Source organism: Peromyscus maniculatus, chromosome 8 (genome assembly GCF_049852395.1).
Source record: "Peromyscus maniculatus bairdii isolate BWxNUB_F1_BW_parent chromosome 8, HU_Pman_BW_mat_3.1, whole genome shotgun sequence".
Lineage (NCBI taxonomy): Eukaryota > Metazoa > Chordata > Mammalia > Rodentia > Cricetidae > Peromyscus > Peromyscus maniculatus.
The window spans coordinates 107,006,529-107,023,439 of record NC_134859.1 but is presented as its reverse complement, the minus strand read 5'-3'; the positions used below and the strand labels follow the sequence as shown (position 1 = coordinate 107,023,439).

The 16,911-nt window shown below is 57.1% G+C and overlaps 1 protein-coding gene across 3 annotated transcripts; it reads right to left on the bottom strand.

Moving 5' to 3' along the window:
- Positions 1–992: 992 nt before the first annotated feature.
- On the bottom strand, positions 993–16,178 carry Gaa (alpha glucosidase). 3 transcript variants are annotated; one of them, XM_006990284.4, is made up of 20 exons: positions 15,903–16,178; positions 13,155–13,745; positions 12,088–12,233; positions 10,760–10,925; positions 10,589–10,685; positions 10,164–10,283; positions 9,958–10,076; positions 9,742–9,873; positions 8,423–8,533; positions 7,793–7,906; positions 7,631–7,715; positions 7,042–7,159; positions 6,430–6,563; positions 4,813–4,964; positions 4,148–4,296; positions 2,974–3,115; positions 2,535–2,693; positions 2,134–2,298; positions 1,764–1,916; positions 993–1,413 (listed from the first exon to the last, which is right to left on the bottom strand). In XM_006990284.4, the coding sequence occupies exons 1-20, from the start codon at positions 15,957–15,959 to the stop codon at positions 1,354–1,356; spliced, it is 2,970 nt and encodes a 989-aa protein (XP_006990346.1). In that variant the 5' UTR covers positions 15,960–16,178; the 3' UTR covers positions 993–1,353. The 3 variants fall into 3 exon arrangements, with proteins under 3 accessions (XP_006990346.1, XP_006990347.1, XP_006990348.2); XM_006990285.4 differs by having other exon boundaries at positions 15,758–15,993; XM_006990286.4 differs by having other exon boundaries at positions 15,801–15,979.
- Positions 16,179–16,911: the final 733 nt, after the last annotated feature.

Genomic DNA, 16,911 nt, shown 5'->3' with positions numbered 1-16,911 from the left:
CCTCAGGCCTCAGCCAGTGGACCAGTCCACTCCTCGCCTCTTACCCTGTCCCTTCCAGGAAAACCCCCTCCTCGTCCAGGGCTCAGGACAGGCTAAGTAGGACCAGCCTTTCACAGCAGCCCAAGGTGTGCTAAAGGGCCGGGCAGTGGCCAGGGAACACCGTTAGTGGCCAGTCCATGGCTCCACCAGACCACCTGACAGGCTCTTGGGTGAGGGCCAGCAGGGAGCCAGGGGCAGCATGCCTGTGGCCACTTGGCTCCTTCCCTTCCGTTCTCTCTGGATACTCGGGGAGCGTAACTATGCCTGTCAGCTAGGTCCTCCATGCGGTGGAGGAACAAACGATGTAAACCACAGGCAGAGAGACTCACTCCCACAGGAGTCAGTCAGGTGCCTCTGCTTTCTAGGACCCCAAGGAGGGATCGGGCAGCTGCTACCCTGTTCCTCTTTCCACACGACTGCTGGGAGCCAGGTACTTAACAAGATGCTCCCCGAAGGCGAAGAGGCCCAGCTGGAAGGGACTCCAGACATGATGACCCAGTGAGATCTAGAAGGGACTCCAGACATGATGACCCAGTGAGATGAGTGGCTCCCAGGGTCCTCATGCTTTTGGTTCTTGGTTGGGCTTGCTACCCCTCAGCCCTGGTGACAGAGTTTGGGCATGAGTGACACTTACCAGTTTGTGACAGACATAAAACACCTTCCTTCGCTCCAGACTCGCCAGGGAGCCTGGGCCTGCATTTCTGGGGACAGATCTCTGCCTGGGGCTATGGTCTCAGGCCCCACTCTGGGAAGCCCTTCCCTGGCATGTCTCCGCCAATACCTCCCTGACCAGCTCCAGCGGACGTTCTCAGTCACTCCGGCGGGGAGTGCCTAGAGAGGTGACAAGCAGACCTGAGGTGATGGAAGGAGTCATGCTGGGGACCTGAGGATGACTGGGGATGTGAGTGACATGAGCGTGATATGACGACATGGGGTGATGGAAGGAGAGCTGGTTCCAAATGTCCTGTTTATTTAAATAAGTGCACTTCACAGTAAGTTTCTCAAGTCCTAGGACCCTGACGGCATCACCAGCTCTGTCTCTGTAGGGTCACAGTCGCAGTGGCTGCATGGCCTGTCGGTGCAGGTACAGTGTCCCATGCTGAGCTCCACATTCTCTAGTGTCAGGGACGGACAGCTGGGGACAGACAGACTAGCAAGCCTCACTCCTTTCCTAACACAGTGCCTCAAGGGCAGAAGCAGCAACATAGTGGAAAAAAACCAAAGATGTGTCAAGACCAGGACTCAGGTTCTTACAGGCCCCCATCCAAAGCTGTACATCGCCTCACCGAGAGGCCTCTAAACAGGTGTGGTCTGCTAGGACCAATCGATCTGAAACTCTTCCCCCAGGAGCAGTGAGACAGGGATGGCCAGGGTCTGGAAGACAGAAAAAAGTGAGTGTCAAGAGGTTCCCACCCACAGCCATGCTCTGGAGACGAGCATCTGATGAGCGGATGCCAGGCCACCCTCTCCACCAAGGAGAGGGACCAGTGCCTCAGACTTAGCACCTGACTCCACTGGGAACAAGGTTCTTCTGTTCAGCAGCTCAGCCTCCATCGTCACTGCCCCCCGAGGTAGGAATGGCGGGGGTGAGGTAGGTCCACATGTCCTCTGCCTCCCCCCATGTTTCACGATAGCCGGACCAAGTGAGTCCCTGGGGTCCTTAGCACCCCCTTTTTCCATGCCTACCAGGGTGGAAGAACCCAGTCCCCAGCCTGCCCTCTCACCTTGCTGTCCGGGCTGTAGGTGAAATCGGAGACAGGGACACCATTGGAAAGGACCTGTGTAGGAGCTGTGGTCACTCCCAGGATGGTCACCTTCCTCAGCTGTAGGTCAGCCCCCTCCTTGGTCACGTGTACCAACTTGTTCACGATGGTATTCTGGTCATGTGGAGAGATGAAAAATGTGTCCTTAGACTGACAGCGAGCCCACCCCCGAATGGCTCACTAAGCCTCACAGGATAGCCTCCTGTGTGCAGACCTGAGGGCATGCTGACTCAGGGATGGTGGCCGCCGGCCCAGTCCCTCCCTCCACCAGATCAGGACAGCCCCACGCCCATGTTTCTACCCACCGGCCTGGACAGGCCCTGGCACTCACGTTCTTGGCCAAGAAGGTGACCAGTGTGTAGGCCCCACGCTCCAGAACTCCAAGGCTCTCTCCATCATCCCAGAACAGCTCTCCACAGGCCTCGCCGCTTTCTGTTAACGCCACAGCCAGCGCCATGGGCTGCTTTCGGGACTCCGTGGTTGTGAGGCTGGGTCCCTGAGAAGGGGGTGGGCACATGTCATACCTTGGACTTCCAGGATATCTATGGTGACTGTCTTGGCCAGGTGTTAGGTAACCCAGGATGTCTGGTGACTACCCTGGCCAAGTCCTTTTGTGCCTCCATGACTACCAGGGGTTTATCCTGCCAGAGCTCCAATGAGGGAAGGCAGACTGTGCCCTGTGCTTGCTCCCCGCCCCCCTCCCCGAGGCCCGGAGCTGCTGGGTCTGGGTACCTGTAGTGGTATGATGTAGCCTGCCCTCAGGTGCACATTGATGGTGTCCAGTGGGGCTTCAAGCGTCAGCCACTCGCCCTTGCTGTGGACAGCAGATCGGAGGGGTGACGGAGGAGACGATGGTGGAGATGGGAGGCTGCCAAGACCTTCCACTGGTACCTAGAGGACCGGGTCACATCAGAAGGGTCCCAGGTAGCACCCAGGGGTGGACTCAGTGTAGGACTGAGCAGGGTAGGTCTGGCCCGGCCTCGATGGCTGTGGGGGCCTGGAAGCTACCCTCTCCAGTCTTCACTGCGTCCGCTGGCAGAGGGGGTTACAGCAAAGAGCTGGTACACTAGGGGCACCAGGTAAGGACTCAGTATGTCACTGACAGGCCAGGAAGGCATGGCCACCCTGTGACTACCCACCACTTCTGTATAGGAGGAACCTCAGGACTCACCATCTGCAGGCTGTACCACGTGCCCTCGGGGAAGTAGCCAGTCACTTCAGTTTTCCCAGGTTCAAGCACAGGTGTGATGAGCAGGGCTGACCCCCACAAGAGCTGGCGGTCCACAGTCCAGGTGTTGGGATCCTCAGGGAACCTTCACAGGAGAGACAGGCATGAGGGTCTGGAGACGAGCTGCAGGAACAGTCAGGAATCCCGTCTCTGGGAAACTTCAAGCTCTGTGCCAGAGTCCAGAACAATTCTTTTGTTTGTTTGTTTGTTTTTGTTTTTCGAGACAGGGTTTCTCTGTGTAGCCTTGGTTGTCCTGGAACTCACTCTGTAGACAAGTCTGTCCTTGAACTCACAGCAATCCTCCTGCCTCTGCCTCCTGAGTGCTGGGATTAAAGGTGTGCGCCACCAAACCCTCATTCCACACATCCAGTTTTTTGTTATTGTTTTGTTTTTTGAGACAGGGTTTCTCTGTGTAGTTTTGGTGCCTGTCCTGGATCTCGCTCTGTAGACCAGGATGGCCTTGAACTCACAGAGATCCGCCTGCCTCTGCCTCCCGAGTGCTGGGATTAAAGGCGTGCGCCACCACCCTCATGTTGCACACCCAGCTTTTTAACATGAACACTGGGGATCAAGCTTGAATCCCGTGCCTGCAAGGCAAGCACTTGACCAGCTGGGCCGTTGCCCAGCCTAACTGGTTAGCCACCTAGTCTGTCTGGAACTTATCTGTCTGTGGTAGGGATGATGCTGACTTCTCAGAGTGAGCTACTTGCCTTTTCTACCCAAGAACCTTCCGCTGTCTGCCCACTGGAGAGATCACAAGCAACGTCTACGTGAGCAGAGTCCGGTCTGGGGATACAGACGGGGCATCTCGGGCTTCTCCTCCTCCCTTGAGCCACCCCCAAATGGCTCACTCATGACTACCTCATCAGAGCTTTGCCAGCCAGCAAGCCTGGCCGGGACCCCAGCCAGTTTTCCGTACTCCACATGTCCTGGCCCTGAGCTGAGGTCTAGGAGGCCTGAGGGCACAGGGCACACTGGTCACACTCAGCTGCAGCCAGCTTGGGTTGTGGGAACACTGACCATAGTGGGAGGAGGTTCCCTGGCATCAGCAGACTTCTGGTCAGCCCCCCCCTCCCGGACCCATGTAAGATGTCATTCCCGGACCCAGGTGACTCACTCCAGGAAGAGAGCCCGGGCCACTGTGTCCCCTCTGGTGTGGGCACCGTGGAAGAGCGTGTACAGGTAGGGCAGGAGGGCGTAGCGCAAAGTGAAGGCCCTCCTCATGGCCTGCTGAGCTGTCTCGCTGAACCTGTACGGCTCCTGAGGCTGTGTGGGCAGACAGGGAAAGGAGGCGCGCTGATTAGCTTTTCGTCAACTTGACACAAGCTGGCATCATCTGGGAAGAGGGAACCTCCACTGAGAAAATGCCTCCACCCTACTGGCCTACAGGCAAGTGGGAGGGGCATTTTCTTACTTAAGATTGATGTGGGAGGGCCCAGTCCACCATGGGTGGTACCACCTGGGTAGGTGGGCCTGGGATGTATTAAAAAGCCTTCCCTGGTCTCTTCGTCAGTTCCTGCCCTGACTTCCCTTCATGACGTGAACTGGAAGATAAACCCTTCCTGCCCCAAGCTGCTTCTGGTCATGTGTGTTTCTCACAGCAATGAGAAAGTGCACTAGAACAGGACGTCTCTGGGTTCCTAGGCCAGGGGTCAATCAACCCCAAGAACCTATGGCTCCATCCTGTGTGGAGAGGACAGCATGGCCTGGGCTCCTCCAGCAGGTATGGGATTAGTCAGGACAGGGTCTTGGTGGGTGGGGGCCCCCTGCCGCCCCTCCTACCATGCTATTGAGGTCATTGTGGTTCCGCATGAAGGGGTAGAAGGCCCCCAACTGGGTCCAGCGTACACACAGCTCCTCTGATGCGTTTCCCAGGAAGCCACAGATGTCCGCCCCGACCAGGGGCACGCCTAGCAGGTTAAACTGCAGGATTTCTGAGAGTGCAGAGGCAGAGGGACACCAGTTACCAAGACTGGACAGGCAGGCCTGCCGGGCGGGTCAAACTTAACCTCACCATCATCCATCAAGAGCCCACTGGCCTCTGTGCTTCCCACCTGGGGTCAGCAGAGCAGACCAGAGCCCAGTGTATGGTGGCACAGGGTGTGTGACAGTGACCTATTTGGAAACAGGAACTTTTCCAAGTATTGGTACTAAGGTGAAGTGGTTGGTGTGGTCCTATTCTAACATAGCTGATGTCCTCCTCAGAGGAAAATGCCAGTGAAGATAAGGTCCCGTGGGTAGGCAGCCCTGCCAGGACAGAGGTGAAGCCCATAGTAATGCAGTGAGATGCCCAGGAAGGTCCACAAGGCTGTGCAGGGGCACCCAGTCACACCTCTGTGCAAGGCGGTGCGGCCCTGCCACTCCTGGACTGCGGACCCGGGGTCTGGCAGTCAGTGGACGGATTCCGCTACATTAACGCCCCAAACGCTGCCCTCTGCTATGGTGGCCTCAGGACACTCACAGACAAGCCAGGCTGGGCGTCCCCCTGACTGCTAAGGGGTGGATGGGCTCCTGATGTTCAGCCCAGTGCCAACCCCCAGTCTCCCTCTGCTGCACTGGCTTTTCTCGGTGTCTCCTTAGAGCTGGGGAGCCGGTGGGCAGCCTGGGGCCCTGGAGACTTCTCTGTGTCACACCTGACCCTGGAAGCAGCTAGAACTCAGCTCAGTACTTCAGCTCATGGGAGACCTGAGCCCCAAAGAGAAGGGAGCAAGTCCAGACCCCAGCTCTGCAAGGCAGTTCTAAGTCCGGCTCCTGGCCTGCCAGGCCTCCCTGGAGTGAGCTTCAGCCCACAGGGCAGAGGTGACGTCCACAGAGCAGAGGTGACGCCCACAGGGCAGAGGTGACGCCCACAGGGCAGAGGTGACAGCTGACCTCTGAGAGCTCAGCTAGCTGGGGTCCTTCATAGGTCTGTGGACATATCCTCCACAGAAGAAGCCAGTCTTCCCTAAGTCAGAATCTCTAGACTCTTAGTCAAGGCTCTTAGCTGCCCATGTGGTGCCCTGGCTCCCCTCCTTCCCTAGTCTGTTCTCCAGGGCTCCTGACTTCTGTGACCTAATGTGGGCCAAATGGCATCCGAGTTCTTGGAACAAAAATCAAATTCCTTTTTGCAAATAGAGCAGGTGTCTCTGTATCTCAGGATGGGGTCACCAGAGAACAACTGTGAGAAACGAGATTCTGGGGCTTTTCAAGCACTGGTCAGGGGAACTGGACACAGGGACACTGAGGAGGAAGGGGACACAGGTGAGCAGGTTTGCACAACTGAGTAGGGACCAGCAGGCTTCACTCCCCACATGAGATGGCAACAGGTCCCCAAGCCAGCTCAATACTATCTGAGGGCTCAGCCCGGAACACACAGCCCCCAGACTGGACCCCAGTGCCCTCCAGGCATTGTGTACCCACCTGGCACAGAGTAAGAAAGGTGCTCCCAGGTGCTCCACACATCCCCTGTCCAGTGGCCAGCGTACCGGCCGTGGCCAGCGAAGGTTGAGCGGGAGATCACAAAGGGTCGTGTGCCCCGAGTCTTCACTAGGGCCCTGAGTGGGAGGGGAACAGAGAACTGGGCTCCTCTGAGTACCACACACCCACCACCTGGTGTGCTGGCACAGAACACCAGGGGCCAGGGGCGAGGGGACCGTGGCTAGAAGGAACTACTGTTCAGGAAAAGGACAGAATGGATGGGGAAGACAGAGACCACCACCAAAGTATGCTAGGCACAGTCAGCCCTGGCCCAGCGACTCCGTGTCATCCACAGGTGAGCCACCACACTGAGCCTTGCTGGACTCATGGAGTCCCCTAGGGGGCATTCCCTACCCACTTAACATCCAGGACGTCTTGTGCAGAGGCCGGCTCCAAGCTGGAGTGGAGAGCAGTGACCAGTTGGGCAGGAATGCGCAGGCATCGCAGGCCCATGGGTGCTCCATGACCCTGACGGGAGCCAGCTCACCTCTCAGCCCCCACTGTGAGTGCCGGGCGGCCGGGCGGGCGGGCGGGCTGCACAGGGCACAGCCTCACCTGTTGGAGGCGATGGCTTCCGTCAAGCCGTACAGGTTGTGCAGATTGTAGTGTGTGGAGAGGAACTGGCGGCTGGAGGCACAGAGCGTGGCTGCCTGCAAGGACCCGCCAACCACCCCTGGGCGAGAGAAGGACTAGGTTACTGGTTTCCAGGGCTCCACGCGCTCTCCTTTGCCCACAACCTCTGCTCAGACTGACACCTCCTTGGGGTCAGCCCAGGACAGAGCCTCCTGAAGCTGGCCCACTGGCCCATGATGCTTGTTGCATGTCACTGTACACCTCCGCTATTCCAAAGACAGAGCAGGCGGTGCCAGAGACGATCCTCTGCAAACCTACAGCCTCCATATCCGCCTGCTCTTGCTGCATCCCCAGTGTCTGCCCATCTGAGCCCAAGCCCTTCCCCTCAGGCACTGGCTACATGTGAGTGTCTGTGGCCTCGGTTGGGTTTCTTCCCTCTGTCCTGCTGGCTGCTCTGCCTGCTGCTGGATGAAACCCAGGGCTTTGCATCGTCCGAACCACAAAGGGGCCCTCCCTGGTCCAGGCCACTACTCCAGCACCGTCCCCACTCCAGACAGGCAAGCGGGCTCACCGGGCACATAGGGAGGGTTCTCCAGTTCGTTGTCAGGGCAACCCTGCTGGGAGCCTCTAATGAAGTTGGATGGTTCGTTCATGTCCTGTAAGAGGCCAAAGATGTAGAGCTGGGTTGGTCCCCAGAGACTAGGTGTGTGCCCAGGGATGGGGATATACTTACAATCCACATTCCATCAAAGGGCACCTGGGCGTGGAACTCAGACACCATGTCCTGCCACCAGTCAAGGGTCTCAGGGTTGGTGAAATCGGGGAAGACGGTGAATCCAGGCCATACCTGAACAAGAGTCCAGAGGTGAGAACCAGTCCCACATAGATACCGCACCACGGCCCTGTGAGGCCTCAGCCTCAGGAGAGCAAGGGCTGGCCCTACACACAAAGCCATGGAGCAGATGAAGCATTGGGAAGAAGTTGGGACAACCCCAATGGAGCTCCCACCATCGGACACAGCCCCAAGCCTGCCCTTCCCACAGCTAGGGACACCTTAGGATGGGGAGGTTGGGATTCAGAACTCCCAGAAGGGCCCCAGGGACAAGGAGGACAAGGGAGACCCCCAAGGCCTCATGAGAAATTTGCTAGGCCTGAGCTAGGCCCAGCTGCTCATGCCTGAGATCACCCCCCACCAGTCCCCCACCACTTTGGAAATCCCAGGAGTTTCACAGGAGTTACCATCACCCTCAGTGAGGACCCCCCACTTCCCTCTGTTCCACTGGACGTGGTAGCTTCTGAATCTGAGCCTGTCCCTGGACAGCTACTCTGTCCCCCTGATCACAGTCCCCGTCCCCCACACTACCTTCCCAACCAGTGGCTGCCCAGTCTCATTGGTGATGAACACGCCCCTCCGAAGACCCTCATCATAGGGCCTGTAACTCCCAGCAGGGCCTGAACTGCTGATGGCCGGGTCCTGGGGAAGAAGAGGCAGGGACAGGATGGGACACGACAACAGCACACAGTTGGCCAGTCCGGGGAGCTTACTGGGAGCTGGAGGTGAATCTGGAGGCACGATCCGCCCGTCCCCTGACCTTCCAGAGTTCAAGAGAACTGTCCGCTGTTTGCTTCTTTTATTTTTGTTTTGTTTTATTTTGTTTTGTTTCTCAAGACAGGGTTTCTCTGTGTAGCCCTGGCTGTCCTGGAACTCACACTGTAGACCAGGCTGGCCTTAACTCAGAGGTCCACCTGCCTCTGCCTCCCGAGTGCTGGGATTTAAGGTGTATGCCACAATGTCCAACTTATTATTTGTGTGTGTGTGTGTGTGCGCGCGCAGTGGTGAGCTAGTTGACATGGTACCAGGCACTGAACTCTGTCCTCTTCAAGAACAGTGTGCTCTTAACTGCTGAGCCATCTTTCCAGCCTCCATTTACTTTTTTAAAAAAGACCAAAAAAAAAAAAAAAAAAAAAAAAAAAAAAAAAAAACAAAACAAAAAAAACAACAACAACAAAAAAAACTACCCAGGCATGATGGTGCTTGCCTTTCTTGTGATACAGGCCTGTCATCCCAGCTGCTTGGAAAGCTAAAACAGGAGGATTATGAGTTCAAGGCCTGCCTGGTCAGAGAGTTAAGGGTGTAGCTCAGGGGCAGAGAGGTTGCCTAACTCGTGTGTGGTCTTCGCTGACTCTGCCCGTGGCAAGTAACTGCTGTTCACCGTCCTTGTGGCGATGATGAGGCAGGTGTGGTCCTCTTAACTAAACCTCCCACAGCTTGGCCTCCTCTGCTGAAGGAGGTCCCATGGCAGTGGCTGTTTGGCCTTCTTGGACCCCATTTCTCTGGCCAGGGTTGGGCGGAGCCCACAGCTAGGACAGCCCCTGGCCCCCTCCAGCTGTGGCGACAGACAGGAGGCAAGTCTGCTTCCTTACACATGGACAGAGCTGGTCTGAGAGAGAAGCAGGGCCAGGAGACACACAAACCACATCTAGGTACTTTGCCCAGTACTAGCTTGTTATGGCCCCGGTCTTGGGCTTTATAGCAGTTCAAGCAGCTCACGACCAGAGTCCTAAGCGTGACACAGGTACTTCCAGGACCCTGGCCAGCAGACACTAAGGCTGCAAACCTCCAGACATTCCCTTACCATCAAAGACTCAGAGATTGTGTGGGCTGCACCCAGATCTGCTCACCACTATCATCATGTACCGCCGGCCACCCTGGTGGAGCTCGCGAACCATTTCTGGGAAGTCCGCAAAGCCGTCCTGGTTGAAGGTGAAGTCCCTGCGGGCGTCCATGTAGTCCAGGTCATTCCACTGCACATCCTGCGGCGTGGGAGGGGAGCTGTAGCTGAGATCGGGAATCGACAGTCCGGAAGCTGGGGCTGCCCCACCCTGACTCCCACTCACCAGGGGGAAGTGCGTTCTGGTCATGTTCTCCACCACCTGGCGGATGATGGCAGTGGAGGAATAGCCCCAGCGGCAGAGGTGGAAACCCAGGCCCCAGTATGGCGGCATGAAGGGGTATCCTGCAGGCCAGTACTACAAGTGAGCAGGGACTGGGGACAAGGGTCAGGGGCCAGGGGTCTGAGGTCAGTGGACAGAGCATGCCCTACCTACAACATCCAGGTACTGCTGCACAACGCTCCTGGGCTCTGGGCCTAGGAACACGTACACATCCAAGATCCCTCCTGTTGACCTCCAGGTGAGGGCCGGGCTGGGCTGCAGGATCACGTCTGGAAGAAAGCGGCCTGGGCTCAGCAAAGAGTCCCCCCAGACGAGCCCCTGCAGAGTGAGGGGCTCTTCAGTACAAAGGCTGGAAGAGCCCGCAGGGAGGGAGAGGAGCGGCTCTTCTGAGCCCAGCTTAGCAAGGCCGGGAGGATGGGGGCAGATGAGCCCGGGGAACCCCCCAGACCTCCTTAGGTACAGAGGGCATGAGCAGGAGAAGACTCTGCTCACTGGATTCGGGCCCTCTGGAGCAGGCAGAGCCTCAAACTCCCCCACGGAAGGACCACTCAGGAGGCCCCGTCTGGTGACTCACCCATGGCATTGCTGTTTAGCAGGAAGACACCGTGAGCCAAGCCACCGTCCTCCAGTGCCAGGTAGAAAGGGTGTGACCCATAGAGGTTGGCACCTTGCTGGGGTGACAAGAGACAGCATCTCGTACCCAGGACCCCAGCCTCCACACTCCCGCCCTCTGCTCATCTCTTACCAAGGGTGCCATGTCCCGGTTCCAGAGGGTGATCCGAGTCCATTCGGTTCGGAGCAGGAGCGGGTTGAGGTGCTCAGCGAGGCCTGTGATGTGCTGGGAGGGCAGTGACGTGGACAGCTGTAGGAACTGGTCAGCGAAGAACAGGGGGGCCACGGTAGTGTTCAGCCTGTGGGCAGACATCAGGGACCCTTGGATCCCAGGCCACACAAACCCAGGGTGATGGATCCTTCAGAGGGAAGGGTTGGGGAGGGACAGAGTGGCCTCACCAGCTCTGCATCAGGCCAACCCTGGGACAACGGCCACACAATGACCAGCAGCTCTCAATACCTGAAGACAGTGGGAAAAGCCAGAGCAGGTGTGCTCCGAGGGGCCCACGTTACCCCAGGTCAGAGGACACAGTAGCCCAGACATGAGGTCCTGTCAAGGAGACACGGCACCAGACGGACACAATCCCAAGAGAGGCTGATGGCAGGAACACTCTGTCCCCTAGCCTAGCTCTGTCCCGCCAGCCCCTCCTGGGCCTGTGCTCTTGTCCGTACAATGAGGGCCGTGACAACACAGGCTATTTACGGAGATGAAGTGAGTCAACAGTAGCGTGCACAGGAAGAGATGTGTATTTGATAAACAAAAGGCCACCGGGCTCGCCACCTGCAGGGGGTGCATGCCACCTGCAGGGGGCGCCACTGTGGCCTGGGCGGGTCTCCTTTATGGCGAGTCATTTGGGATGTGCTGAACACTGCCGTTGTAGCAATGACGCCATCTCCACACTGCCATGCATCTCACTGGGAGGCCACGGAGGGAACCTCTGAGACCCAATGTAGTAGCACCAAGCCAAGACTGGGTGAGCACTCAACCGTAGGTCACGGATGCATGCGTGGTGGGCCACAAAGGGAAGAGGGCTCTGGGGGTTGGTTTTTGTCAACTTGATAGAGTTAGGGTCATCCGGGAAGAGGGAATGACTCTCAATGGAGGAAATACTTCCATCAGATTGGCCTGTATGCAATCCTGTGGGAGCATGGTCTTGATTGACTGATGTGGGAGGGCCCAGCACACTGTGGGTGGTACCACCCTGGGGCTGGTGGTCCTGGGACAGATAAGAAAGCAAGCTAAGCAAGTCACAAGTGCCTGCCCTGACTTCCTGCAGCGATGGGGTGTGACCTGAGAGCTGTAAGATGAAATAAAGCCTTTGCTCACGTGGTGTTTATCACAGCAAAGGAAAACAGACTAGCCCGGGGCAGGGGCAGGTAGACAGCAGAGCCAGGGATGAGGCCTGAGGGGCCACCATGTCCCTGTCAACCCAGGGTAGGGTCACAATTCCAGGTACTCACAGCACCCGGCCATCTAGCTTCCGGCGAACAATCAGTCCAAAGGGCTCCTTTGAGAATTCCACGCTATAGAGAGGGGATGGTGCCTGGCTCAGGACACGCGGGGTCTCCAGGGGCACTTCGTAGCGTTTATTAGTGGGATCTTTGATCTAGGAGAGAAGAGACAGTGAGGGAGCAGGTGACCCTTCTGTGACGGCTCCTCCGCTCACCGGAATCCCCTCTCCTGACACGGCTGTAGGACGGTCAGTCAGCGCGGGTCCCTCCTGGGGTAGCTGCACTCTGTGTAGCTATGGGCCTCAGTTTACTCAGCTATTAACTGGAGCAGAGGAGACCTCACCGGGGCTGCCAGAAGCAGACCGCTCACTAAACTTGAACTCCAGATAAACAGTCAACAATTGTGTGTGTGTTCTTTTTTCCCCTTGGCTTATCTTTTTAATAAGTTAATTAATTTTTGAGGCAGGGTCTCACTCTGTAGCCTGGGCCAGCCTGGAACTCACTATGAAGCCTAGGCTAACGTTTCCCTCACGGAAATCCTCTTGCTACAGCCTCCTAAACGCTGCAGCTACAAGCATGACTAGTTTCTCAAAAAAATTTCTTTTCACTTCTGGGGATCAAACTCAGGCCCTGAACATGCCAAGGATATGCTACATGTGCTACCACTGAGCTACGTACCAGGCCCCACAAATAGTTTTTAATTTTTTGTATTTATCTCTGTGCGTGTGCGTGTTTGTGTATGTTTGCGTGTGCATGCGTGCGTGCGTGTGCGTGTACGTGTGTGTGTGCGTGCGTGCGTGCGTGCGTGCGTGCGTGTGTGTGTGTGTGTGTGTGTGTGTGCGCGCTGTGGAAGTCAGAGGTGGAGGGAAGGTGTTTGTTTTATCACTCTCCAACTTGGCTGGGCTGGTGGCCAGTGAGCCCCAGGAATCAGCTTGTCTCTCACCCTTGGGAAAATGAGTCACCTGTCCTCACACCTACCCTCTGCTCTGCCTGGCCCTCTTTCTGCATGGGGCTGTCTTTTCCCAGGCCCTCTTGGTGACCCAGCTCTATCCAGGGTCTACCACACCCACACCCACCATGAAGTGGAGGCGGCTATCTGTCTCCATCAACACGTCCAGCTGTAAGCTCAGCACATCCTTTGGGAAGAAGGTTGGCCTGGTTCGGGTCAGGGTGGCTGTGTACCCCGTCTCTGTAGCGCTCAGGTTCTCTAGCCGGTAGCTGGGGTAACTGGGAGGGAAGAAACACCAGGGTTGCCCTATCAGCGACCCCTTCCGCACCGGCCCTGCTGGGGCATAGCAGCAGCCACGAGCCTCGCACTGCTCCCGGGAGACGCCCTTGTCCGGGGCGCAGTCAAAGCGGCTGTTGGGGGGCACGTCACACTGCATGGGCACCGCTGCGGGATGGTCGGGGTGCTTCTGGAGGCGCTGGGGCCTTGGCCCGTAACCTTCCCAGTGGTGAGCTCTGAAGGTCTTCTGCAGTCCTGGAGAGGACTCATGAAAGTCCTGCGGAAGCAGCATGAAGTCACGGAGCATGAGGTGGCCCACAATAACAGCAGAAACCAAGAAGATGAGGGTGCAGACCCCAATCACGGAGTTAGAGCAGAGTGGCTTCCTCATGTTCATGGTGAAAGCCTGTTGGCCCGCAGCAGCATGAGCAGTCCTGGAGGCCTGAGGAGAGGAGGAACCGGTGTCAATGTGGGTGGGGGTCAGAGGGCCCTGGGTGCATTCTCACAGCAGCACCCCCACACAGAGCCAGTGAAAACAGGCAGTCAGGGTATCTCCCTCCACTGCAACAGTGAAGAAGGCACAAGCCAGGTACAGGAGACGAGACTCCTCAGAGGCAGAGGGGTTGCTGCAGACACGGGCCCCACACGGGCCCCACACGGGCCCCACAGCCCTGTACAGACTGATGGGAAAGGGAGCCAGGACTTTATCCAGACATCCTCTCTGTGAGAGAAAAGGGGTGAGCAGTGTAGCTGGAACCACCCAGTCTAACCCCAAGGAGAGGAAGAAAGGAAGTGGGGTGAAGAGCCCAGGTCACAGGGTTCTCCAGCTACAACTGGCCACAGAGGAGTGTGGGCTTTTCTGGAAATGGGGCCTGGGCAGAAGCTGGGCTCAGTTCCGGATGTGGTGAGGACACAGCAGGGCCCAGCACGGTGGGAGGTACTAGAGGTCCTCTGGGTCGCCAGACACACTCAGGAGACGGTGGCCTGGTTGCAGAAGGGCCAGCTGTGACTATTCTGACCAGCACCTGGGGTTCACCTGTGGCCACCAGTGAGTCGGGGTTCTCCAGGTTGACGGTTAAATTTTTACCCATAATATCTGTGATTTTCTCTCTCCTGCAAGTGACTCCCCAGCTCTCCAGTCACCTACAAGTGTATGTGTGTGTGTGTGTATGTGTGTGGCGAACTGCAACCCATGTCAGGCCTGATCTAACTACAGTCAGGTGGACTCCTCGAAGCTGGGGCTCTACCACACTTACACAGCGGCTACAAACCTCAGGTTACCACCAGCACCTCTGATGGGCCGGCTACCGACCTGGTGGTCCCGAGGACCCCTTTACCAGGTTTGGAACTCACTGGAACATCTCAGAACTCACAAAAGCACTTCTCTTACGCTTACTGGTTTTGTTTTGTTTTGTTTTTTTAGCTGCAATGCAAGAACAGCTGGAGAGAAGAAATGAGTTGGGAACAGGTGGGAGTGTCCCTGCAACACGTGGACCATCTGGGGTGCTCTCTGGAGCCGCTTGGCTGTCGCTCCGAGTTAGGGTCTCCAGTAGCCCAGGCTTGCCTTAAACCTGCTATGACCTTGGATTCCTGCCAGCACCTCCCACATGCTGTGTCCAGGCACTGGAGATCACATCCAGCTCTGTTTGCTCCTGTGGACCTTCCCCTTACGCAGGCATGACTGAGGAAATCAGCAGCCACGGTGTGTGATCTCTAGCCTCCCGTGGGAGGTGGGATGCTTGGGTGGGCATCCAACCCTCCAATCATGGTCTTTCAGGGTGCCCAGCAGCCATAAAGCTACTAGGGACCCGAGCCTCCAGACTAGCAACAGAAAGACAGTTAACCACTGGGGAGACCAAGCATGAGCCAGAGACCCGCTCTGTCTTTACTGCGCAGCTCCAGCTCCACCTGGCCCTTCCACACATGTGACGCTGATCATGATTCAGCATCCAATGACGCTCACAGGTTCAGACAGGGCAGGGTGGGCATCTGCATCTTCCAGGGCCTTCCAAGGAGGCCCCGGGGCGCAACTGGGAAACGCGTACATCAGAACAAAGTCTCAGACACAGAGACCAGATGGCTCAGGCCTGTTTTCTCAGCTCCACATTTCAGAGAGAGAAAAAAAAAAAAAAAAAGAAAGAAAGAAAGAAAGAAATGGGGAAGGAACCAAAGATAAGACGCCACTGCTAATCTGGAGACCCAAACTTGCTTTTGGAAAGATGCTGGATCCGCAGCGCCACCAGGCACAGGCGAGTCCAAACCCAAGCTTTCAGATACCGGACACGGTCTCTCTGTGCCTCAGTTTCCCCCTGAGAGACATATACACACACAGCTTTGCCCACCTAGCACTGAGGGCACGAATTAGAACACGGGACCTGGCCGAAGCCTGATGCGTTACTAAAAGGTCACTGACCGCGGCTGCCTGAGTCGGGGGTCGGGGGTCGGGGGTCCCACCTATCTCGGTTTCTCTGCTCGATTCTCCCAAGCAGGAACTCACTGGTGGTCGGCCGCGCCTGCCAGAAGAAGGCCGCTCCTCCGGAGCCCCTCGGGCCTGGGCCTCAGACGGCCTGCACCAGCTCGCCCAGCTCGCCCAGCTCACCTGCGCAATCGCCTTCCTTGCCGCAGCCCCCCAGCCAAGCTGGATAGCGGGGGTCATGTGGTCCGTGGGCGGGGCTGGCCGCGCGGACCACGTGACGCGGCCTCCTGCGTAGGCGCCGGAGTCCAGCAGTGCGTTCTCGCTGCGCCGCCTAGTGGCCGCGGGCGGCAGAGCGCGCAGGTGTCGGGGCGCGGTGACCGGGAAGATGCCTGACGCCCAGACAGGCCCAGCCCAAAGAAGCCATCATCTTCCATGAGAAATGAAAACCAGCCCAGACCCGGAAGTTCCGTCAGCTTTGGTAGGGAAGTGACAAAACACGTGATCACACAGAAAACCCGGAGGCATTTGACGTGAAGGTCATACATTGAGACATAAGCACAGGGTGGTGATGCAGGCATGTAATCTCAGGAGACAGAGGCAGGAGGATTGCTGGTTTGAGACCAACATGGGACACCTGGTGAGACCTGTTTCAAGAACCATAGTTGGCAGGCCAGTGTCCTACCCCTAGCGACATCCCTGCCTGCAGTGTGCCACTCTTGCAGGAGAGGATATGATAGGTGTCCTCTGGCTGTCACACTTTGAAACAATGGACCCCCCAAAACTAAAACCAACCCCCCAATCCCATGCTGGGGAGGGGGAATGTCCTGGGAAGCTACTGCACACAGGTCAGCCCCCTGGTCAGACCACAGTACAGGGATGACCAATGCCAATGGTCCGTGGTGGATGGGACTTCTCCTTGGCCAAGGCTGCCCAACTCAGAGTTACACCTCACATCAGGACCCTTGAGATGGACCTGGTGGGGTGGTGGCCACATTTAATAAACACCCTTTCTCTGCGTTTCACTGTTCTCTTTAATTGGCACTGACGACAGGAAGCTGAGCCCAGTTTCTTAGGGATGCCAGACTCCGTATCAGAAAACAAACTCTGTTACAAGCAAGTGACTGACACACAGTGGCCTTCACTTGCTAAATAGAACCAATCCACAGCAAGTACTGAAGGAGAGGGCCAGGCA